We start from the raw sequence: 25,159 nt of genomic DNA, 5'->3' as shown, positions 1-25,159 counted from the left end.
TACAAATCTATGACTTCATCAGTTTGGCTATTCTCTTCACTGATCCAGGTGGCAATGCTTTGTGTATAGTCATTGACTCCCTCAATACTCCCTCTCAAAAAAGAAAACAAACCCAAAATACATGGTAGAGAGTCATCAGGCAATGAGCGTCTAAACACGTCTGAGCTGCTCTTTGTAAGAGAAATACAATCCATTGCTAAACCTATTAGAGTTGGTGCTTCCCTTGGCACAGTCTACAAAAACCCAGGGTAACCTCAATGTCATGATACGAATTTGGAAGAATATCAGATGCATTAATATTGTAAACATGGAAGGAAGCACTCTAGTGAATCTTTGGAAGGACAAATTAAAGAATTGATTTACTATATGCTCAAAGGCAACTAGACCACCACAGAAATGACTAGAACTTGGTCATTATTTGTGTAGGGGATTAAGAGATGAAAAAATTCAGTACCAGGTCAATAATAAGTGAATGTGGTAAGAAATACTTCAGCAAGCATGGTTACAGAAAGATTGGGAAAAGCAACAACTTGAGGCCTACAGAGTCTTCTCCTGCCTTTAAACCAAAAAAACTATTTTCAGGAAAAGAATAGGAAGGGGCTACACATAGCAAGCACATAACAAAAAAAAAATTTTTAACAGACAGGAAAAGATTGATCATTGAAGTGGAAATCATCCCTGAATCATCATGTACAGACCACTAACTTATCAGGAGAAATATCAGAATTAGTTAATGAGAAAAAGAGATGCAGTAGAACTCGAAACAACTCAACTCTAATCTATTTAAACAAATAATGAATGATGAAAAATGGGGAGTCAACAAGACAATTTATAAGGATTGATTCTAATAATTTTTTTGTAAAAATTTAACTAATGTAAATAAATTGTCAAAACAAGAACAAAACAGCTGAGAGTCAAAAAATACTTGACTGACCAAAAGGATGTTTTCTGCCACTTTCTCCTTCAATTCTATCTCACAAGACAAAGTGGCCTTACTCTTTTCCTTACGAAGGCTAACCACTTTTTTTTTTTAAGCAATTCTATTCCATCTCATTTCCTCCAACAGATTATTTGTTATCCCCACTCTCACTTCTTTTTCAATCTCTTTGGCTCATTTCTACTACTTACAAACATGCCTGTCTCTCCCATCCTAAAAAAAAATCCTCACTTAATCCTTATATTTTCATTATCGTCCAATATTTCTTCCACCCTCTGTAACTAAACCCCTTAAAAAAGCTATCTACAACAGGTGCCTCCACCATTTCTCCTCTCACTCTTACAATGTTTTCCAACTTTATTATCCCACTAAAATTGCTCTCTTCTCAGTCTCCTGTATTGGATCCTCATCAAAATCAGACCCTTTAAATGTGTCTCAGAGTTTCGTCCTGGGCTATCTTCTCTTCTTCTATACTACTTCACTTGGTGATATCATCAGTTCCCACAGATTTAATTAATTTTTGATGATTCTCAAATTATCTATCTTGTCCCATCCTCTGCTGATCTTCAGTATCACAGTCTCCAACTGCTTTTAAGACATCAAACTGGATGTCTATTAGACCTCTTAAACTCAATATGCTCAAAATGGAACTCACTTACCTTTCCCCCTTGGCTCACCTCAACTCCCTAATACTGTAGAGGGCAACACCATCTTCCTTTGGGCTCACAAACTAGGAACCATCTTGGATTTCTCCTTTTCATCTTCCATTATGTTCCATATAGGCCCCCTTCTCTCCTCTCACACTGCCACCACTCTGGTGCAGGTCTATTACCTCACTCCTACACACTGTAATGGTTGCTAGTGCTTCTGCATTCTTCCCATTGCAGTCTATCTTCCATTTAGCTACCAGTGATTTTCTTAAAGACAAGACCAAACATACTCTTTCCCCAGCTCAATAAACTCCAGTGATTTCCAATCCTTCCAGAAGCAAATACAAAATGCTGTTTGACATTCAGAGCCATTCATAAGCTAGCTCTGCCTACCTTCACAGTTTTTTTACACTCTACTCTCCAAATAATACTCTTTGATCCAGTGACACTGGACTCTTGTCTATTCCACAAAAGGACACTTCATCTCTTGGCTCCACTCACTTTTTAAAATTGCTTTAAAATTATTTGTTTTTATGTTCTTTTTAAAATTTGAGTTCCAAATTCTCTCCTTCCTTCTCATGTCCACCTTTACTGAGAAGGCAAGCAACAGAATGTTAATTATAAACATGAAATCATGTAAAACATATTTCCACATTAGTCACATTAAAAAAAAGTGAGGAAAATAAAGTGAGAAAATCACACTTCACTTTGCACTCAGGGCTCATCACTTTTGTCTCTGGAGATGGATAGCATTTTTTTCACCATGAAAAATGTCTTTTGCAATTGTTTTGGATCATTATCTTGATCAGAGTAACCAAGTCTTTTATGGTTGATCATCATTACAACATTGTTGTTACTGTGGACAATGATATTCTGGTTGCTCTCACTTTATTTGGCATTACTTCTTATAAGTCTTCCCATGTTTTTCTGAAACCAACTCTTATAGCACAATAGTCCTCCATTAGAATCAAATGTCACATCTTATTAGCCATTCTTCAGTTGATGAACATCCCCTTGATTTCCAGTTCTTTGCCACCACAAAAAAAAGCTGCTATAAATATTTTTATACAAACGTTCTTTTTCTTTAAGATCTCCTTGGGATACAAATTTAAGAGCAATATTGCTGAATCAAAATATACACACATTTTATAGCCTTTGGGACATAGTTCCAAAATGTTTTTCAGAATGGTTGGGCCAGTTCATAATTTCACCAGTGGGTCATTAGGGTATCTATTTTTCCCTCTTTCCCTCCAGCATTTGTCATTTCTGATAAGTGTAAAGTGTATCTTAGGGTTTTTTCATTTATATTTCTCTGATCAACAATGATTCTGGAGCATTTTTTCATGTGATTATTGATAGCTTTGATTTCTTCTGAAAACTGTCTGTTTATATCCTTTAGTCATTTATTGATTGGGGAATGGCTCTTATTTTTATACATTTGACTTAGTTCTATACTTAGCAAATATTTAAATTAAGCTTTTATTAGAGAAACTCACCGTAAAATTTCTTATATTACTTCACTGTCTATGGTACCTCTTAGCAAAATGTAGTTTCCCTGACTATCTCTTCTAATTAGATCTATTTTTACTTTTACTTTGTCTGAGATGATGATTGTTACCTTTTTTTTGCTCCAGCTCTTTAGCTGTATCTTTCTATTTTCTAAATAAAAAATAATATACCTATCAGATCTGTGGAAAAGAGAGGACTTTCAGACCAAGTAAGAGAGAGAGTATATAACAAAATGTAAAATGAATGATTTTGATTATATTAAATTAAAAAGGTTTTGTAAAAACAAAACCAATGTAACCAAAATTAGAAGGAAAGCAACAAACTGGGAACATTTTTTATAACAAAACTCTCTGACAAAGGCTTAATTTCCCAAATATATAAAGAACTAAGTCAAATTTACAAAAAATCAAGCCATTCCCCAATTTACAAATGGTCAAAGGCCATAAATAGGTAGTTTTCACATGAAGAAATCAAAACTATCAATAAGCACATGAAAAAACGTTCTAAATCCCTCCTGATTAGAGAAATGCAAAAAACAATGCTGAGGTACCACCTTACACCTAGCAGACTGGCCAGTATGGCAGCAAAGGAAAGTGATAAGTATTGGAGGGAATGTGGCAAAATTGGGACCTGCTGATGGAGTTATGAATTGGTCCAACCATTCTGGAGAGCAACTTAGAATTCTGCTCAAAAGGTTTTAAAAGATTGCCTGCCCTCCTATCCATCCATACCACTGCTAGGTTTGTACCCCAAAGAGATAATAAGGAAAAATGCTATATTTATAGCTGTGCTTTTTGTGATGGCAAAAAATTGGAAAATGAGGGGGTGTCCTTCAATTGGGGAATGGCTGAACAAATTGTGGTATCTGTTGGTGATGGAATACTATTATGCTAAAAGGAATAATAAAGTGGAGGAATTCCCTGGGGACTGGAACGACCTCTAGAAAGAGATGCAGAGCGAGAGGAGCAGAACCAGGAAAACATTGTACACAGAGACTGATACACTGTGGTACAATCGAATGTAGTAGACTTTTCTACTAGCAGCAATGCAATGATCCAGGACAATCCAGAGGAACTTATGAGAAAGAATGATATCCATATCCAGAGAAAGCAGAAATGCAGAAGAAAAACATATGATTAATCACTTAATTTGATAGGGATATGAATGATATTTTGATGTTAAAAGATCCCTTTACTGCAAATATGAATAACATGGAAATGGGTTTTGAACAATGATACAGGTATAAGCCTGTAGAACTGCTTGTCAAGTCTGGGAGGGGGGAGGGAAGTAGCAATGAGGGATGGAAGAAGCAAGGACGGGGAGGGAATCATGAATCATGTAACCATGGACAAATATTATAAATAAAAAACTTTTTTTTTTAAAAGGGTGTCTTGGGGGCAGCTGGGTGGCTCAGTGGATTGAGAGCTAGGCCTAGAGATGGGAGGTCCTAGGTTCAAATCTGACCTCAGCCACTTCCCAGCTGTGTGACCCTGGGCAAGTCACTTGACCCCCATTGCCAAGTCCTTACCATTCTTCTGCCTTGGAACCAAAACACAGTATTGGTTCCAAGAAGGAAGGTAAGGTTTTGTTCTTTTTAAGTGTCTCTTCTAAACAGCATATTGTTGGATTATGCTTTTTAATCCATTCTTCTATCTACTTCCATTTTATGAGTGAGTTCATCCCATTCACAATCATGTTTAGTGTATCTTTCCCTCCATCCCATTATCTCTTTCTTCCTTTCTCTATTCTCGCTCCTCAAAAGTCTATTTTGCTTCTAACTGCTGACTCTCTTAACCTTTCCCCCCGTTTAACACCCCCACTGCTTCTTCTTAATCCTTTTCCCTCTTACTTCTCTACTGTGTAAATTACATTTCTACATACAACACTATGTGTATATGTCTATTCTTCCTTCTTTGAACCAATTCCAATAAATGAAATTCATGCACCACCTATTCCCGCTCTCATTTCCTTCTCCATCCTAAAAATTCTACCTTGAGAGATAAAGATATAAAAAGTGCTGCAAACAAAATGAAATACTATAACTATAATAAGCAAATTGGAATCAAAGAGAAAATTAGAAAATAAAACAACTTTTTTCACATAAACTTATGTATAGACTTTGGGTGTGAAATACCATATGTATAAAATTTTGGTTAATGTGTTTAAAAAAGTTTTACCTTGAATGTCTCTTTTATGTGAAAAAATTGTCCCCATTCTACCTCTCCCTTCCACTTTCTCCCAATGCATCTCTCTTTCTTACCCCTTAATTATTTTTTGTAGGTCATTCCAAAACAATTGATTCATACCCATACCCTCTGTTTACATAAACTCTTTTTAACTTCTCTAAAAATGATAAAGTTCTTAGGAGTGCCATATATTATCTTCCCATATAGGAATGTTTACAGTTTAACTTTATTATATCATTTATGATTATTCTTTTAGGTTTACCTTTTTATGCTTCTCTTGAGTCTTTTATTTGAATGTCAAAATTTCTATTCAGTTCTGGTCCTTCCATCAGCAATGCTTGAGAGGCCTTTATTTCATCAAATATCAATTTTTCCCCCTGAAGGATTACCCTGTTTTGTTGGGTAGGTGATTTTTAAAATTGTAATCCTAGCTCCTATGCCCTCCAGAAAGTCAGATTCCAAACCTTTAATGTGACTTCCACCACTGAATCTCATGTGACCTTGACTGTGCTTCCACAATATTTGAATTGTTTCTTCCTGACTCTCTGAGGTCAAAGAAGTTCTGGAATTTGATTATAATATTCCTGGGAGTTTTCATTTAGGATCTTTTTATTTTAGGAGGTGATAAATAGGTTCTTTCAATTTTTATTTTATTCTCTGGATCTAAGGGAATCCAATAATTCTTAAATAATCTCTTCCTTGATCTATTTTCCAGGTCAATTGTTTTTCCATTAAGATATTTCATATTTTCTACTTTTTTCATTCTCTTATTTTTATTTTTGCTTAACATTTCATGGAGTCATTAACTTCATTTTGGCTGATTCTAATTTTAAATAATTATTTTCTTCAGTAAGTTGTGTACCTCTTTTTTATCATTAGCCAATTCTGTTTTTTTATGGTGTTACTTCCTTCAATACTTTTTGTGCCTCTTTTACCAAGCTGATAATTCTCTTTTCATAATTTTCTTGCATTATTCTCATTTATTTTCCCAATTTTCCCTCTACCATTCCTATTTCTTTCTTTAACTCTTCCAGAGAATTCTAGCTGGGTCCGATTTTAATTAGCAATTTTCTTTGAGGTTTTTTTTAGGGGGTAATTATTTTCACATTGTTGTCTTCTTCTGAATTGATATCTTGTTCTTCCCTGCCACCACAGCAGCTTTTTATGATCAAATTCCTTTTCTGTCACTGCTGTTTCACATTTTTCAAGCCTATTCCTTGACTTGGAACTTTCTGTTAAAGTTGGGCTGTAGTTTCAGGCTTTTCTGTGTTGTTATTTTCAGAGATTGTTCTAAGAGTCAACAAGTTTTTGGTGCTTCTAGGTGGTATGATCTTGGGAGAGATATGGTCACTGCTCTCTTGGTCTGTGCTCTGGCCTTTACCAAGGAAGGATCCCTGGTGCCTTGTAGCTTCACACACTAGCATTACTCTCTGCTTTCATAAAGTGATCACAGCCCATGCTCCCTTGTGAATGACCACCAGCACTCTGCTCTGGAACTGCAACCCCAAACTGCTTATAGGGAACAGAATTACCAATCAGTACCAGCCATACCTACTTCCAGCAAAGGGTCCCCTATATCTCTTCCTGAACAGCTGTCCAACCCCTTTATGGTTTCTAGAATGAGAGGACCTGAAGCTACTGATGTAGTTGGTGTTGCAAGCAGAGTGTACGTGGGCTCTTGGAAAGACCTCCAACCTACCACCATCCCAGGGTTACCAGACTTCTCTTGCTACTCTCTCTTAACTTTTCTTGGGCTGTAAAAATATCTTACCCCAAATTTCTGTTGGCTTGCCTCTCCAAAATCTGACCTGAAGTGTTACTTTAAAGTTGTTAGGAAGAGAATGTAGGAAGAGTTCATCTGGATAACTGTCATTTTGGCTCAGACCTCTACTCCATTCATTTTCTCTGCCTGTCCCTCATGACTAGAAAACCTTCCCTCCTTCACTCCAACCACTGAACTCTCTGGCTTACTTAAAGTCCTAACTAAAATCTCATCTTCTACAGGAAGACTTCCCTTTTGCAATTATTTTCTATTTATATTCTATATACCTTACTTTATATTATATTTACTGATGTGTTGGCTCTTCCGTAATATTGTAAACTCCTTGAAGACAGGTACTATCTTTTACCTTTTTTTGTATCCCGATAGCTTAGCCCAGTGCCTGACATATTTTTGTTGTTCAGTTGTTTCAGTCGTGTTTGACTCTTGGTAACCCTATTTGGGCTTTTCTTGGCAAAGATACTAGGGTGGTTTGCTTTTTCCTTCTCCAGCCTAAATGTTTACTGATTAACTGACTGACTGGTGCCCCTGTGGTAATAGGAGAAAACAAGGAATACATTGTCAAGAGACACAGGATAAGTAGGCATGGGTGGGTTTTGATTTAAATCATTGTAAGGAACATCCAAACTGAAGAGATTATAGATCCATTTGAATTATCTGGTTATTTTACAAGATGTAGACCCTCTTAACTCTTCTCTACACTAACTCTACTCTCTCATCAGGCAAATCAAGATCATTTGTTTTTGTTTTTTTTCAATAATTGCATCAGTGAATCTTTTCTAAGTGACTTCCAGAAAGAGAAATTAGGTTAAAAAAGCTCTCTAATTCTGAAACAATCTAAAAATGTCCCCAATAAGATCTGTAGAATACTAGTAAGAAGAAGAAAAAAGTTTCTGATTTAGGTTATGTATAAGGTAAGTCAACAAACATTTATTAAGAGTTCACTGTATGCCTGGCACTAGGCTGGGAATACAAATAAAAGTGAATAAATGGTCTTTGCCTTAAAGGAGTTTACATTCTAGGGTGGGGAGAAAACATTCCAACAAGAAAAATACAATGTCAATGGAAAGTTTAGGTAATTTCAGAGAGAAGGGACTAGTGTGAGGAGGAGGGAGAGAAGAATGGGAAAGGTCTCCTGAAGAAGGTGAATTTCAGCTGAGTCTTAAAGAAGTCCATGGAAAGGGGGTAGGGAAACATCCCAGGAATGGGAGATAGCCAGCTAGTGATAAAGCAGTGAGTCACAAAATGTATAAGGAACAGCATGTAGATCTGGAGACAGAGCATAGAGAGAAGTGAAATCTAAGGAGACTAGAAAGGTATAAAGGGTCAAGTTGTCAATTTGACTCATTCAAAAGGGAGTTAGGAATTGAAGATAGATAAATGAATTTGTGAACCTGGGCTACAGGAAAGAGGATGATGATTTCAACAGAAACAGGGAGGAAGTTCAGAGGATGAGTCTGCTTGAAGGGAATAATAAACTCTGCTGGAGTAATGTTGAATTTGGGATGGCAAGAGAAATTCATTTTGAGATGTCTAAGAGGCAGCTGGAGACATGTGACTCATTCTGCAGGGAGATTAGGGCTAACTGCATAGATCTGGAAGTCATCTGCATAGATATGATAATTGAACCCATTGGAAATGATAAGTCACTAAGGCAGAAAACAGAACAGGGAACAGACCAGAGCCTTGGGAAATCCCATAATTATGGGATGAGATAAGGCGTATATGACAAAGGATTTGGAGAAGGAATGGTCAGAGAGATAACAATTCAGAAAACATACATTTGGCTTGTGCCCACCCAGGTCTTTTTCCTAGAAATATCAGATTTCTCTATGAATACACAGAGATCAGATCCCTCTTCCCCACCTCCAAATCCCAAGCAAAGAGTCAAATTAATCATTTCAGCTGCAGTCACACATAAGGGCCAGATTTACGCCCCTACACTGTGGCACAGTTCCTTACTTCTCTAACTCCAAGGCCATAAACTTGTGTTTGTCCTCTCTAGGGTTCAGGTGCTATCCAGGAACTTCCCTTTCTCTAGAAAGCTGGATTTGGACTCTTAGAGGCTCTGCCCCCAACCACTGTCACCTTCTGAATCACATTTTTCTCTGTTCTGGGCCTATAAGATTATCCTATCCACCGTTTTTTCTGCGGCTCAAACCCTTCCGCAGCTTGACCTAACAAGCCTTGCTATTACATCACTGCTGTGGCTGCTGTCAGCTGTAGTGCCAGTGCTGGACACAAGCGTCAGTGATGGAGATACAAATATGATATTCTCAAGGAACTTGCATTCTTCTGGAGTAGCAACATGGACCAATAGAGATGTCTGCAGAATAAATATAAAGAGAATAAATACAAGGGAGTTAGGGAGCGAGGCCACAAAGAACTAGTGGGTCAGAAAAGACTTCGGGTAGAAGGCAGTCCTTGGCCACTGCTCAAGGCCACTTCCCACCTTTCCAGTCTTCTTATGCCTTACTTCCCTCCACATACTCTGCAACCCAAGGATCTAAGATGCTTCTTATAGAAGATGTTTCCCGTGACTGGAACTCCTCATGCACACCGCCTGGCTTCCTTCAAGTTTTAGCTAAAATCTTGCCTTCTGATGAAATTTTTCTCAGCTCCCTGCAGTGTCCCTACCTATCTTTGGGGATTTACTGCCAATTAATTCTGTATATATTTTGTTTATCTATAGTCGTCCCCATGTCTCCAAGTAAGCTCCCTGAAAACAAGGACTGTTTTTGTCTTCCTTTGTAACCCTAATACTTAGGCCAACGTCAGGCACGTAGTAAGCTCTTGTAAAGCTTGTCTTGACTCTAAGGAGGAAGTGAAAAACAAAAGTCAATGCCAGGGATAGGGATGCCTCGAAGGCAGAGAGATGGGACAGGAAGGCAGCTGGTCTGGTTGCATCATAGAGTAAGGGAATTACGTAGAAAAATAGGTTCACATCAGGTGGTGAAGAGCTTTATTAAGTCAAATCAAAGGAATTTCTGTTTTATCATAAAAGCAATAAGGAGCCCCTTGAGTTTATTGCATCAAGGAGTAACACAATCAGATCTGTCTGTACTTATGAAAAATCACTTTGCCATCTGTACAAAGGATAGATTAGAGTGAAAAAAAACCAGGAAAATCGTTTGGAAGCTACTGCATAGCTTGTGCAAGAGGGAATATGGGCTTGAATTATGGTGGTGGCTATGTGAGTGGAGAGAGGATGAGAAATATCATGGAAGTGGAAAAGGGAAGATCTCACAACTGCTTGGTTATACAGAATACGAGAGTGAGGAGTCTAGGACTAGGATAATGACAAGGTAATGACGCTGGAAGACAGAAAGAACAGTATTATTTCCACGTAGAACCTGTGAATTTCAGAGAATTTATTTTTTCAAAGAACTACAGAGGAAGAAAAAAGTCTTGGAAATGGATTCCAACTAAAGTTCATAATGTCTTTTTTGTTCCTGGAGATTTTGTAAATGAATTTGATATTTCAGTGAGGAGAGAATACACATGGATTAGAATAGGAACAAGAATTTCTGGAGTGACAAAATAAAATGTGTCTATACAGAAATTTCAAATGAGGAACAAATAAATTTGATGCAAATTATGAAGCCCAAGTAGAATTTAAGACAAGGATACAGATGGGTAACATATACATTATAATTACCTTGGACCATTTGTAACGCTAACTGTAGAATAACTCAGAACACACGCCACAGTACAAAAAGTAAACAATCTGCTTACTGTTTGAGCTTTCTTCTTTTTCTTTTTCATGGATCTAAAAAAGCCTTGCTTCTCCTTCTCCTTGAGTTGTTCAGCCTGACTAATATTTTCAGGACTTTTCCTAAATGGGAAAACATTTTAATCATGTATCAATGTACTTTTAATAATTTTTCATATGACAAAGAAAAATGTTAATATCAACATTTATGACTTTAGGTCTAAAAAGAGCTATAAAACCAGAGGGGAAAAATTGAAAAACATTCTTGTAAAAAGCAAACATGGTAAGACTGAAGGTAGCAATTATTCTAGTCAGTTAATGAACTAATCTGCTATTTTAATAAAAGTTACAAGAATGATGCCATGGTTAGAACTGTTAATATTCAAGATTCTGAATACTATGCGACTTGATGGACTGATCATCTAAAGAGTTGAACTACAGCCATTTTGGTATACTACCCTCTAAACTCACAACTGAATCATACAATTTAGCATAAAAATAGTATTTCTACTAAATTATTGGGGAAAAAAAAGAAAAGATTTTAAAACTAGGTTTCCTTTATAACCCAATTAAGAAAAACAACCAAATGAGGATACAGGGAGAAAAACTATATACAACATATGTTTCATTGCTAAGAAGGAAATAAATGAAGCTTTGAGTTGAACTACTGATATAAGCTTACCTTTGATGGCCCTGAAAAGTGTAATTGTAAAATTATATGAAAAATAGAAAAAAAAGCCAGAGTACAGATAATTGTTTATAGCAATTCCTCTAATTTAATGCTAAAAAAGAGAGATTATAACACTTAGTTTAATTATTTTTCACAAGGTCATGGTGAAGATCAAATGAGATAAAATGTGTAAAAGCACTTGGACAAATACTTATATAAATATAAACTATTATTATTTTTAAAGGCATTGACTAGAAGTAGAAAATTCTCAACTATTTTAAATTTGAAAAATGTGTTTCATAAAACTTCAAAAATTATAACCACAGGTAACATAAAAAAGTTATTTTCTTTCATGACAGAATTCATTCTTTTATGTTTAATACCTAAAGTAGACCAGGGCATTTTTTAAAGTTTTTCCTCAATGGTGAAATCAAAAGAACTGTAATTAATCCAAATTTGTGGTTTTAAGAACACTTAATAGTGATTTTAGATTGAAAAAAAAAGCAACAAATCCACAAAGTAGAAAACCCCTGCCTATATTTGGCTAAACAATATCACAAGTGGAAAGAACAATGAAAAAGACCATGGTAAGATCATTTATAAAAGTAGACCACCAAAATCAAGGGCAATGAGGAACAGATGAAGAGAAACAGGGATGATAGAGACTGCAAAATTTTTTATAAAAGAAGTATATAAAAATATGACAACAATGGGGTTTTTTGTGTATTTTGGATTTTACATTTTCTTAGTAGAGGTGAAGTTGAAAAGAATATCCTAAGGAGATGTGTTTCCTTTAGGAAAACTTTCCCGGTGACTTTGAGTCTTATTAAGAAGAGGGTAAAATTTTTTTTCACGTTTTCATATTATTTCAACATAATACAAGAAATAAAATGATATTTTCTACCTTTTGAAGTAAATGGTTTTAAGCAAAGAAATCGTTTTGATAGTCAATTCAAGTTGATGAACCTTAATATACTTCAGAGAATGGCCACTTTCAAGCATGAGGGAATAGTAAAGAACGGATAAGGCCCTTGTGCATATCAATAATGAAATCCTCCTTGGAATGGGACCTAAGACTTTATCCTGGACTGCATTTCACAGCAAAATTTGAGAGGCTTCAGTGCAGAAACAACAGTGTAAAGGAGTCTATTCATCTTTTATTTGTAAAAATATGCAAATATGAATATCAATTTTCCTTCTATTGTGATCATGTTAAATGACCAAAATAAACACTGTCTTATATACCTCAGAATCACAGATGAATTCTTCAAGACAGATTACACCAGGGGGCAGCTGGGTAGCTCAGTGGATGGAGAGCCAGGCCCAGAGATGGGAGATCCTAGGTTCAAATTTGGCCTCAGACACTTCCCAGCTGTGTGACCCTGGACAAGTCACTTAACCCCCATGGCCTAGCCCTTACAGCTATTCTGCCTCAGAGTCAATATATAGTTTTGATTCTAAGATGAAAAGTAAGGGTTTAAAAAAGAAAAGACATTCCACCAAACAGTCTAACCAAATTTCAAAGAGTTAGCTTTTGTGACTTGCCCGGGATCAATCACATAGCTAAGAAGTATCTGAATGCAAACTTGAATCCAAGACCTCCCATCTCTAGGTTTGGTTCTCAATCTACTGAGAGGTAGGTCAGATGTGATTATTTTGGGCCAGTATCAGGCTGTCCACACTATGGGCTGAAAGGACCAGCAGAGGTCAGCAAGTAGCCCTGACCAGGCCAGAGCCGGATCTGGGTCCAGCACACAGATTTCTCAGTCACAGAGCTGGATAAAGTTAATGGAAAGTATAGTTTATTTCCACAGTTTGAGGGGGAAAAGGGAATCCCTGCCACTCTTTCACTAGCTAGCAACCTCAGATAGAAAGCTTCCCACCAAGGGCCTTCGGAGAGCTGTTGGTCTCTCCTCTCCCTCTCCTCTCCATAAGTACCCAAACCCTGTTCTAGCTACCCTGCACTAAGAAAGAGAGGTGCTGTTTGTGACAGATTAGACAGGGACCCAAGGCTAGGGCCCAGGCCCAACTGCAGCCAGACCTCTGCTTACTGACAGACAATGCAGATAGCTGGGAGCTGCGTTAGGTTAGGGTCAGGTTCACAGGATCTTCTTTCACGGAAACACGGCAACAAGGACAGCAGCAGGACCAGAGACCTCACTCAGGACGTGGCATTCACTCCCTCCAGGTTACATCCAGAGAGCTAATAGCACCTGAGTTCCAGCTTAACCCTCCCTTCCAGCATGCCAGAATCTTCCATCTTCGGGTCTCCTGCATCGGTCCTCTGCAAACCTTCATCTCTCCTACTATACTTATCTCTTCCTCAGAACACTAGCTACTCCCTACTTAAGTCTTTCAAAAATGAAATTCAAAGAGATAGAACCTAGGAGGATCTGACAAGAGACATCAAGGGTTGTGGCGACTAATAATAACCAAGAAAAAGAGAAAAGGCCTACAGGGAACCTGTAAGTCAGGAAGCCTGTGAGAAGACCATCAAAGAACAAGTAGTGGGAAGTTGGCTAAAAAAACATTTTTTAAGAGCCATCCACTTTCTGACCACAGCAAAACTGATATAGGCACACTGAAAAGAAATTAAGTAATGGCAAATTACACAGTGATTTTTACTAGTAGGCACACAGACAGAAGCCACCCCCAAGACAGCTGCTAGATAGAAAGGAAGAAGATCAAGAAACATCTTCCCAATGGGGGGATGGTAAAATGACATCAGTGGAAAAAAGTATGTCCATCCTCTCTGTCCTATGTTGCATTTGATACATGCTTCCATTATTACAAATGAACTCTTTTAATAAGAAGGAAAGGAGGAAGAAAAAAAGTCAAATAATTAACCTAAATCCAAGAATAAAAGAAGTAAAGTATAATAAGCAAATAAATTCTTTATTAGGGAGGAAAATTCATTCATTCATTCATTCATTCATTCATTCATTCATTCATTCATTCATTCACTCATTCATTCAACTCGTCAAGGTCCCATTGTGCACAAAGAACTATCAGACAGTGGGTGGAGGAGGGGATACCAAAGATAAGAGTTTCTGAAGGAAGGGCAGTATGCCTCCATCCTCAAGGAGCCTACTTTCTTGGTAAGTAGGATTAAAGATTTTTAATCAAATTGCAAAAATAATTTTGTCTCATTAGGTTTACTAGTAGAGAATTAATATAGTTAGGGGGTCAGTGACAGAGCTTCTGAATCCAAATAAAGGTTGCTCAGTGGCAGATTCAGAAAAAAGTTCTGGAGAAATTGATAAGCCATAACAAAAATTAACTTGCTGATAAAAATCCACTTGAGCTTTTGGTGATAAGCCATTCTGACTACCCCTACACTCACAATTCTTCCTAGGAGGAAACAAAATGGGACCACACAGGCCAATTACAGTAATGTCTTATGTATATGGCAATGAGTTCCAATTATGTGAATTTTCTAGAAAAGCTAAAGTTTACTCCTTTAACCACCAAGACTTATTTGGTCTGCTTTTCATGAAAATTTATGGAAAACAGAACACACAATTCCATTCCATCTTCAAGGATCCAATCTACAGAAAGCAATTCAACCTTTTATTGGTGCCTTGGGTATAGATTATTATTATAAACCTAAGTATGGTAGTGGTGGCTTGGGCATTGTACCCAGAAACTCAGGCTATCAGGGAAATTCCTCAGCTCTCTTAGGCCCTTGGGACTCCCAACCCCAAACACCAGACATCAAAGATTACCCAAGAGACACACCTCATTCATTCATCCTCCAAATCTCTAGAACCACCCCCATGGCCTCAGGCTAACCTTCCCCCCCACCCCACCTCACCCCCAGCTCCAGAGTCAGGTCCTCATTACAGTAGAAGAATATAAAAACCCCAGAATGGAGGCATTCCGGGAGCAACCCTTCAGGTTGTTCCACTCATGCAGTCTTGCTCACCAAAAAATTTAACTAATAATTTACGAATAATTCTCTCTTTATTTTTAAGCTAAGTTTCAGTCTTGCATTCTTGCAAAAGGTATCCTTCTCGAACCCCAGGGGTGCACAACATCAGCATAGTATAGAATATAAATATAGCATGCTAATATGCAGTGATGCCTTTCTAGAGCTATTAAAAGTATATGGGGTTGTTTGTATCCATACAAAGTGACCCAAGTCTTCTGTAATTTCTAAGACTATGTACGATTTTAAAGCTTTGTTTTCTTCTTTGCTAGCTATCAGCTGTCAATGATTTTCTTGCTGCCTCTTTTCTGTTAGTGGGTCTAATAATAACTATCCTAATTTCTTTCTTCTTATCTGGTTTCCTAGCTCAAAACAAATAATGGAGCTTGTCAAAAGGGTATATAAAATGAGGGCAAACCAGGGCACAGGTAAACATTAATGAATAAGTTTATACTTATTTTTACTAAAATAAGAGCAAATTCTAAAGAAAGACTTCAGGGACCTTCTGAGTAAAGTGACTTTGTTCTGTGACATTTATGTGGGCTGCTCAAAGGCTTTGTTGGCTTCTGAGTTCATAACTTAATATGAATAGTTGAGGCTATTGCACAAATGATTTCTAGATAAGGGAAGTACTAGTATGTGCGTTTACTAAAACTGCAAAAACCTTATCAAAGGGAAAATTTAACATTAGCAAGAAACATTCTACAGTTAGAGCAAGAAACGAGTTAATTAAATCAGTAAACTGCTGTAAGGTTCTTACTGAACTGTGTTTTTAATACAGCAGTTATCAAACTATGTATGTTTTTCTCCCAACCACTTACAAAATACAGTAATCAAATTAAAGATGTGGTTCAAAAAAATGAAAAAAACATTTTATGACTTGAAGAAATTATTAAGGAAGAATCTCAACAACATATGGGTGGGAAGCATACAAAAGTCAATCCACTTACTTAGGGAAAGTGGGACATTTTTATACTTTTATGTAGCAAAATGGCACTTGCAGAAGCAATTATTAAAACTCTGAGCACTCTGCTACCTCTGGGATTCTTACTTCCACAAATATTTTTACCAGGTTTTTCCACACTTTTACCACAGTGCCTCTTTGTGCCAGAGCAGTCCCTAGAAAGGGCTTCAGGCCCCCGGACATGGCTTATCTGTTTGTAATATACCAGGACCGGCCTTGAGAAGTGGCAGATCTGGATGAAGAGTGATACAGGCTAACCATAGCAACTCCTAAAGACCGTCCCTAAGGCAAATGGGGCAGTGACCCGTGTTAATGAGGAATGTATTGCTTCCACCAAAATCTTAAAGAACTGCCACTCTGACTTACCAGTGTCATGCTAATGATGGATGGGATCCAAATGATTACCGAAATATTCAAAAGTATATTACAAATACTTTTGTCTGACTTGATTTCTATTTCATTTCATTCCTGCGCTCCTATGTGATTATGCAGCTTGATTTTCTTTCAACCCTTTTGCTCTTCCCACCTCCTCTCAGAAGAATATCTGTTTATACTATAACTGATTATACTATAATCAAACAGAAAACCAGAGAATGTTAGAATGGAAGAGATGTTACAGGTCACCTGGTCCCACTGTGTTATTTTACAGGTAAGGAAACTGAGACTCAAATGACTGAAATGCCTTGTATTAGGTTGCATATCTAACAGAATTAGAACCCAACTCTCCTGGGCCCCTATCTAGCACTCATTCTACTGCACACTGATATACAGTATTAGAGAAATAACTCCTCCACAGGCATTTACATAGTCTAGCTTGCAGTTTCATTGTTTTCTCTGTTTTTAAGGCTATCTCTTAAAAAAAATTTTTTTTTAACCTTTACTTCCATCTTGGAATCAATATTGAGTATTGGTTCCAAAGCAGAAGAGTGGTGAGGGCTAGGCCATGGGGGTCAAGTGATTTGCCCAGGGTCACACAGCTGGGAAGTGTCTGAGGCCAAATTTGAACCCAGGACCTCCTGTCTCTAGGCCTGGCTCTCCATCCACTGAGCTACCCAGCTGCCCCCTTGAAGGCTATATATCGATTAATGTCAGCTTCTTGAAACAGTCTATCAGTATCTAAAAGGTCCTTTCTTCTACCTTTTATTGCATGGACTATACTTTTCATATGTGTTAAAACTTAAAACAGACTCCTGAAGTCATCAACGACAGGTAATCCACACACAAAGGAAGATAATAAGCAGCTGAAATTTCTGAAAACGAACATTGGAAATATATTTCTAAAATGTATGCATTCCACAAAGTTGAAAAATGAATTCAAGCCTTGTGGCCAACTGGCCTAATTCCAAAGGAATCTTGATTTCTCACTGTTCTTAGTGGCTAGACGCTATTCTTGACCACAAATTTCTTCATATGAAGTTCTGGGTAAATCTGTCTTAAAGTAAATTTGGTACTATAAAAGAGCAAGATTTCTGTGCAGTTCTTTTGATAACGTTCCCAGCATAATTATATGATACACATATAAAAATTCATCTCATTTATGTCTGGGATCTAAAATCTGTTGTTATGTATGACTCTGTATGTGTGTGTGTGTGTGTGTGTGAGTCAATAAGCACTAATTAAGCACTTACTATATGCTAACTATTGGGTTAAATTCCAGGGATGAAAGAAAGTCAAAAACAGGAAGACAAAAAACAGGTAAGGTAAGACAGATAAAGAGGAGACGGAAGGTGATTTCGAAGGGGAAGTTCCTGGTAGCTGGAAGGCCCAGGACAAGCCTCCTAGAGAAGTAGTTTGATCTGAGTCTTGAAAGAAGCCAGGAGGACTAAGGGAGGTCAGAGGGCAGACCATTACTGGGAGGATGCCCTGCCAATGAAAGACAGAACACACAATGAAGGGAGATGGAGTATTGCATGACAGGAAGTGCAAGGGGGATAGCGAAGTTGGATCTCAGAGTGTGGGGAGGGAGTAAAATATAAGGAGAGAAAAGAGGTACAAAGGGACCAGGTTGCAAAGTCCCAAATAGAGAGCTTTATGTTTCTTCTTGGGAGTAATAGGGAGTCACTACAGCTTACTGAGTAGGGGAGGCGACACAGATTTATGCTTGGAGCAAATCATTTTGGCAGCTGAGTGAAAGATGAATTAGAGCAAGGAGTGATGTGCAATAGTCCAGAAAAGAGCTGAAGGAGGGCTTGATCGAGGAGGCTGTTCTGATATATTGGATATATGGGATGAGCAAGAGGGAGAAGCTGAGGATAGCACTAAAGTTGAACTCAGGTGACTAGAATGGTAGGATGAGAAGTTTGGAATCACAGAGAATTTTTAATGGGAAGAAAATTAATTCAGTTGTGATTATCTTAGTTGAGGCTTAAGATCCGTTAGGTTGAGTTAGGCAAGAAAAGATATCTAGTTTGGAATAGCCAAACAGGAATTAAGAATGGAGCTATGACAATAGTTCTGGAAATTAATACTTGAAAGAGAAAACTGAACTCATGGGAACTGATGAGAGATCACCAAATGAGATAATATGGAGGGAGAAGAGAGCCAAGGACAAGGCTACCAGACATAATCTGAATTAGAGAACCTGCAAAGGACACTGATAAGGAATGACTGGACAAGTTCCAAGAGAGAACTATGTCATGAAATCCTAGAGAGAAGAAAGAATCTAGAAGGAGAAGGTGGTCAGCTGAAAGGAGTCTAAGAAGGATAAAGATTAAGAAAAGAACACTGTGGTATAGATTGAGGCAAATTTCTCCAAGCAAAATAAACTCATTAGGTTGTGGATCTACCAAAAGAATGGGTCAATGGTTGCATCAACTTCCTAGCCAAAGACTCCTAAATGAAGATGCAAGTCCTTTTTATAAGTATGGGACAAAGAACAGAACAGAGTAAGTGAGGAAATTTTACAATTGTCTACAGGGTTGACAGCATCATGGGGATGAAGACAATTGTGAAATTAGGACTCTCTCCCAGCATCCCAGTTACATATGGTATCTACATTACATAATTAATGTAGGGAAGATAAGAGTTTTGTGTAGCTCTTGCCTCTCACCTCATCCCACCTCCACAGCTGCATTTCCAGGAGAAGAGAAGGTAGAGCTATACGAAACTAAAATCCTCCCTATGTTAGCACGTAATGTGAGAACAAAGCTGGGAAGCTGGGAAAGAGTTTGGGGGAGCAAAACTCTAATTATACAATACATGGTTATGGAATTCAGGGTGGGGGGCCAATATAATTGGTTGGAAACTGGGAATAGGGAGCAAGGAACAGCCCGTCTCCCTCTCTTCCTATAGTTAATAAAAGTTCCTTGTTTGAATTCACCTACAAGTCAGAGATAGTGAACCAGATATCCTTGAAGGATAGCTCAGTAGTGTAAAGATACTAGACCATATTCCCTGGCGTCCATTCATATCCCTCAAGGATAGCAGATTTCCTCAAGGCAAGCATAGAACAGATAAGTAGGAGAACTGAACTTAACTCATTCCAGGTGAGCTGAATATCTGAACTAAGTTCAGAAAAAAAGAACCATGATTTGGGAATTACAAGACAAACTCAATTACAGAGTGAAATCAAATACAGAATCAAATCTTACTTTTTTCACTACTGTATTTGGTAACTAAGCATTTGCCAGCACCTCTTTACATTAGAATTTTCAGATCTCTAAATTTTAAGATAAAAGTGATATGGAATACTTACCACGGATCAAATGTTGTTTGTCTTTTTGGGTGGTTCGTCCCAGAGCTGCTCTCTGCTGGCAGAGAAGCAACTCTGGATGGTACATTATTTTCATGGAATGAATTATCCGGACGTGGAGATGGAACTAAATAAAAAAGGTCCAGTAAGAAAGTTGATTCTGTAAAAGCTAACTACCACATCATTGTACTTCAATTATCCTCACCTTTCACTAAAAAATGAATGCAAATCCCACCCCAATTCTCATACTGGGCATTTATAACTGCTTTGAGGGTGATCATTTCCTCACCTTAGCATATAAAAAATACACAAAACAAAAATCATGGGATCCCACTATTTAATCATCAAAGGTGATCTGAACACACGCACGCACGCACGCACGCACGCTTTATTTTCTAGAGCATATTGAACCTCTATCACTTAAAAGCAGGATCAATCTTTCTTTTTTAACCAAGTTAAAAGATAAACAAACTATATATAAACTAAACCTAGTTTTCTGTATAAAATATATTCTACATGTTCTACCTAAGAAAATAAAATTTTTCCCTCATGATAGATTTCTTTCCCAAGGTTTTCTACTGTAAAACAAGACACATAAAATAAAGCTGTGGCAATAGTAAACTAAAAGGAACCAACCCCTTATTTCTAACCCTCTCCCCCTACTCTTCCAAAAAAGCCCCACCCCACTCTCTATTTTGGATCACAATAAATCTTTTTCATCTTTGCTCAGTTTCTAAATTTAGCATTAAAACAAAACATATGGTTAATTTCATAACAAACAGAATAAAACCATGAACAATAAAGATAAATGATACCCTATTTTCTACTCTGTAAAGGGCAACCAGGAGAGTGGACGGACTCTAGAACCCATGTGATATGAAAAGTTGTTGGTAGAAATGAAAATATTTAGCCTGGAGAATGTTAAGGCAGAGTCTGCTTTTAATAATTTGAAAGGCTGTCATATGAAAAAGGAACTGGACGTGTCTGTGTGCATAGAAATAGACAGACATCACAAGGCTCAAGATAAAATAATGTTTTTACAAATGATGTTATCCAAAAATGGAATAGATTTCCCCTGAGGCAAGAAATTTTCTGTTGTGAGGATGTCAAGGGAGAAAATTTATCCATTTGGTCAGAATTCTGAGGTCCTTCTAACAATAAGATCATACGATAAAGTTGTGATTTAAGCCTGCCCTTGATGACCGCTAATCACAGCATCACAGGTTTGGACCTGGAAAGACGAGTGTGGCACTTTCTTTTACAAGCAGTGGACCAGGGAAGTGAAAGGACTTCCCAATAAAGACAGACATAGTCAGTGACTCTCCAACCAGGAACCCTCAAGCCCTATTAGTGGGTCAGAGCTTGTCCCATTGAATCTAGCTGAGTTCATAGAAAAGCGAGGGGAGGGACTGGAATATTCAATTAAGAATTTGCTTAAGTTTCATTAACATTATGGAATCTTTATCTGCTTCTAAACTCCAATATACATAGCTTCCTTTCTGCCAAACTCTGAAGGGGATAAATTTGATATAATTTACTTGTAAACAAAGACAAGCTTTAGAATCAAATTTCCAGAGGCCAAAGACTAATTCATTAATATTCTAGATAATGCCTCAAAATTAGTTCTTAAAATGTAGGAACAACTTTCTATCTTTTAGAAAAATAGTATATGTACATCATATGAGAAAACAAAATTATGTGGCAAGAAAAATTTTAGAAAAACAACATGGTAGAGCTGATAGGCACTCGATTTGAAGGCAGAAAGACCTGGGTTCAAGACCTACCTCAAATACTTATTAGCCATGTGACCCTGGGCAAGTCACTTAATGTTTCTGCCTCATTTTCTTTTTGAGGTTGGAGCTTATGGTCCTTCTAGCTCTAAACCTATGATGCTGACTCTTGGACTTGTATATATATATGAATTATAATCATCTGTTTTGACCCCTCAACATTTGAAATTCCTTTGATACTTCATCATGCCTATCACAATTTTAATGATGACCAATCTAATGGCTTTTTACTAATTCTCAACCTTCTTGACTTCTCCATCACACTGGACACTGTTGATCACTCTCTCTTCCTAGACAGTCTCTTTTCGGGGTTTCTGTGACACTGCTCTCTGTTATCCGCCAATCTATTACTCTCTATTCTCCTGGATCATCACCCATGTCATATCCATTATCTATGGCTGTTCCATGAGACTGTACTAGGCTTTCTTCTCTTTTCTTTCTAAACTCTCTTCTTTGGAGGTCTCATCAGGGCCCATGGGTTCGATTGTCACATCTGTGCAGATGGCACCTATGAGGTGTCCCAAAAGTCTGAGGGAATTTTAGTAGCTTAAACGATAGAAGTATGACTATGCCGAGCTGTCTCTTCTCCTGAGGATGTCTACTGGATAATTCAAACCGGATTCCCATTGGCATTTCTCAACATGTTCACAACGACACTCATGATCTCTTCTACCAAATGTCCTAAGCTTCTCTATTTCTATGAAGGGTACTACTACCCTCCTCGTCTCCCAGGCTTACAACCCTGGCATCATCCTCGACTCCTCCCTCTCACTCAGGCATCAGTTGACAGATCTTGTCTTTTCTTTCTCTCCAATATTATTCACTTATTTCTCCTTTTCTCTATTCATGGAACCACTACTCTAATTCAAGCCCTCATTACTCCTCACCTGAACTACTACAATAATATACCAACTCGTTTCCTTGACTTAAGCCTTTCCCTATTCCAAGTCCTAGTTCTTACTGGTTACTTCCTAGCTATGTGATGTCATGCAAGTCAGACATCTCAGCTTAAATAAAGGGATGGTAATAGCTGCAACATTTACCTCACACATTTTAAAATAATGAATATATGAGCTGGTGTATGTAATTTTGCGAACTGCAACATGTTATATAATCATAAGCTGTTATTAATAAGGATGAGATAAGGTAAAGTGCAAGAGATTCTGAGGTTGTCAGTGAGTACCTGGGAGCAAAGTCTTTAAGGGCCAGAATGAGATATTTCAAGTTACTATACTCATGTTCTCCTTTTGGTTTCTCCAGGGAGGGGAGTTCTCCATGAGCTTATATATTAGAATAACTAAACTAGACAAGTTTATTATCCATTATCTTTTTATAATTTTTACAACGCTGGAGTAATTTTATTCCAATATATAGCAAATATCGAAGTGTATCCTGAACTTTTACAAGTATATCCCCTTATAAAATTACCTCTGTAGAAGCTACCAACTCTTCTTGGAACAGGATCATTATACAGATGTCTGTTTTCTTTTGTGGCTGCTCCATCATCTGAGTGGGGGTCATGATAGGCTCCACCCTAAGGGAATGAAAAGTCTTTAGAAAAAATAAATCAAATAGCTTCCAGATCACATTAGGTCATGAGGTCTTAACCTAAAGTCTTTGGATAGAGTTCAGAGACTCCATAATTAGGACTGTAAGAAATATTATGTCTTTACTTAAACCTGTAATCAAAAATTTAGCATTTCCTTCAATTATGAATGCAGACAATAAACATAATTCCAAGAAGGGACCAACAGGCATAGGGTCCCTGATCAAAAAAGGTTAAGAACCCTTGCTTTAGGTAGAACCTCTGTTATAGCATCCAAGAAATTTATAATTCAAAAATATATGTTAATCTTTATAAAAAAAGACCAGAATTATATTTTCTAAAACAAAAACAATTTACTTTGAGAGAGAAAAGGGCAGTATTTCTGAAATACATGCTTAAAATGTATCCATTATTAAGTAATTCAGACCTCAGATTTTTGCCGTGAGTGAAATGAAGATGTACCATCTCGAGAAGTTTCTTTAGCTGAAGACCGTGATACACTTAGCTCGGTAGGGATCTGTTCCCCTGGCTGGAAGCAAAACCAAATAAAAATGTAAATATGGAAATATGCAATACTGATCTACTCACCAACTAAACTCATTCAAATTATGATTCTCTCATTTAGTCTAACAAACATTTTATATATCTGAAAGTAAAAACGAATGTGATATATGCTAACTTTGAATGCTTAAAATTTATGAAATAATTTCTTACCTATTTCATGAAAGCAAAAAAAAAGGAGAAAAAGGAACTAAAAACTGCATAAATAATAAAAATTATTTTATTAGAGAGGTCTGGGGTTCAACTTTGGCCTCCCACACTTCCTGGTTGTGTGATCCTGAGCAAGTTATTTTATTCCCATGGTCTACCCCTTACTGCTCTTCTGCCTTGGAACCAATACCCACTGTTGATTCTAAGATGAAAAGTAAGGGTTATTTTTTTAAAATCACCCTATTAAAGTTAGAGTTGGCAGGGAAGAAATTAGTCAATCAACAGTTTAAATGGTTATTTAAAAATAAAAAAAATTTATCACTTTGAAATATCTCTATAATGAATAAAGGTTTGATTCCAAAGATCTTGAAATTATTGATATGGTTGAGGAAATAGCTAGTTATTAGGACATTGTTAGTACTTTTAGGTTGAATTCCAAAAGAAGAACTAGAAAAGTCTAGGATTATTTTTTATGAGAAAAGTAATTGGAGTCTGCTAATAAATAAGGTTTTTTTATTTGGTGACAGACTCAGAAGATGGCAATTGTTGTTTACAAAACCAAAAAGGTGTACACTGAATAGCTTCAGCCTTAAATTCTGTCTAGGCACTTCAATATCTCTTAATTTTCTTTGGAATATTATCAATTGCTTAATACAGTTCATTTCCCATTATTCATTTTCTTGCTCTTCTCTGAACTTCCTTCAAATGATTCCTAACCACTTCTAAATAGTGGAGCTACCAAAAGACCAGTCACAGTCACAAACAAGTTGGAGAAGAGAAATATCATTTACTTTACTCAGAAAAGATGACTAAGAGAAAGTCAATAATTACTTAAGGGAATTAAAAAATTAAGCCCTGGTGGATGATTTTCTTTGATATTTACTTAGAGCTTATATAAGGGCATTATCTGAAGTTTGATATAATGAGAGATGCTTTCATGAAATTTTCAAAGAATTTGCTTCCTTAAGCTTAAATTTACTGACTGGCTTTGATAAATCATGTTAGTCTATCCATCCTCTTCCCTTCCAACTGTTTTACATTTAAACTATTTCAGACATCCAAGGACCTAACCCATTTATAAATAT

General features: G+C 37.1%; 1 protein-coding gene across 5 annotated transcripts in view; it reads right to left on the bottom strand.

Annotated features, from left to right (window-relative positions):
• CDKL5 (cyclin dependent kinase like 5) overlaps nucleotides 1-25,159 on the bottom strand; it is a 295,365-nt gene that overhangs the window by 15,438 nt on the left and 254,768 nt on the right. For all 5 annotated transcript variants that reach the window (XM_016424756.2, XM_001380680.4, XM_056808681.1 and 2 more), the window contains 4 exons: nucleotides 23,791-23,892; nucleotides 23,246-23,351; nucleotides 20,031-20,154; nucleotides 10,798-10,897 (listed from right to left, as the gene is read on the bottom strand). In XM_016424756.2, coding sequence (XP_016280242.1) covers nucleotides 10,798-10,897; nucleotides 20,031-20,154; nucleotides 23,246-23,351; nucleotides 23,791-23,892 — 432 coding nt within the window. The remainder of the gene's footprint in view (nucleotides 1-10,797; nucleotides 10,898-20,030; nucleotides 20,155-23,245; nucleotides 23,352-23,790; nucleotides 23,893-25,159) is intronic.

The sequence above is a fragment of the Monodelphis domestica genome, chromosome 8, assembly GCF_027887165.1.
Source record: "Monodelphis domestica isolate mMonDom1 chromosome 8, mMonDom1.pri, whole genome shotgun sequence".
In the NCBI taxonomy this organism is placed as follows: Eukaryota; Metazoa; Chordata; class Mammalia; order Didelphimorphia; family Didelphidae; genus Monodelphis; species Monodelphis domestica.
This window is presented reverse-complemented; position numbering and strand designations above follow the sequence as displayed.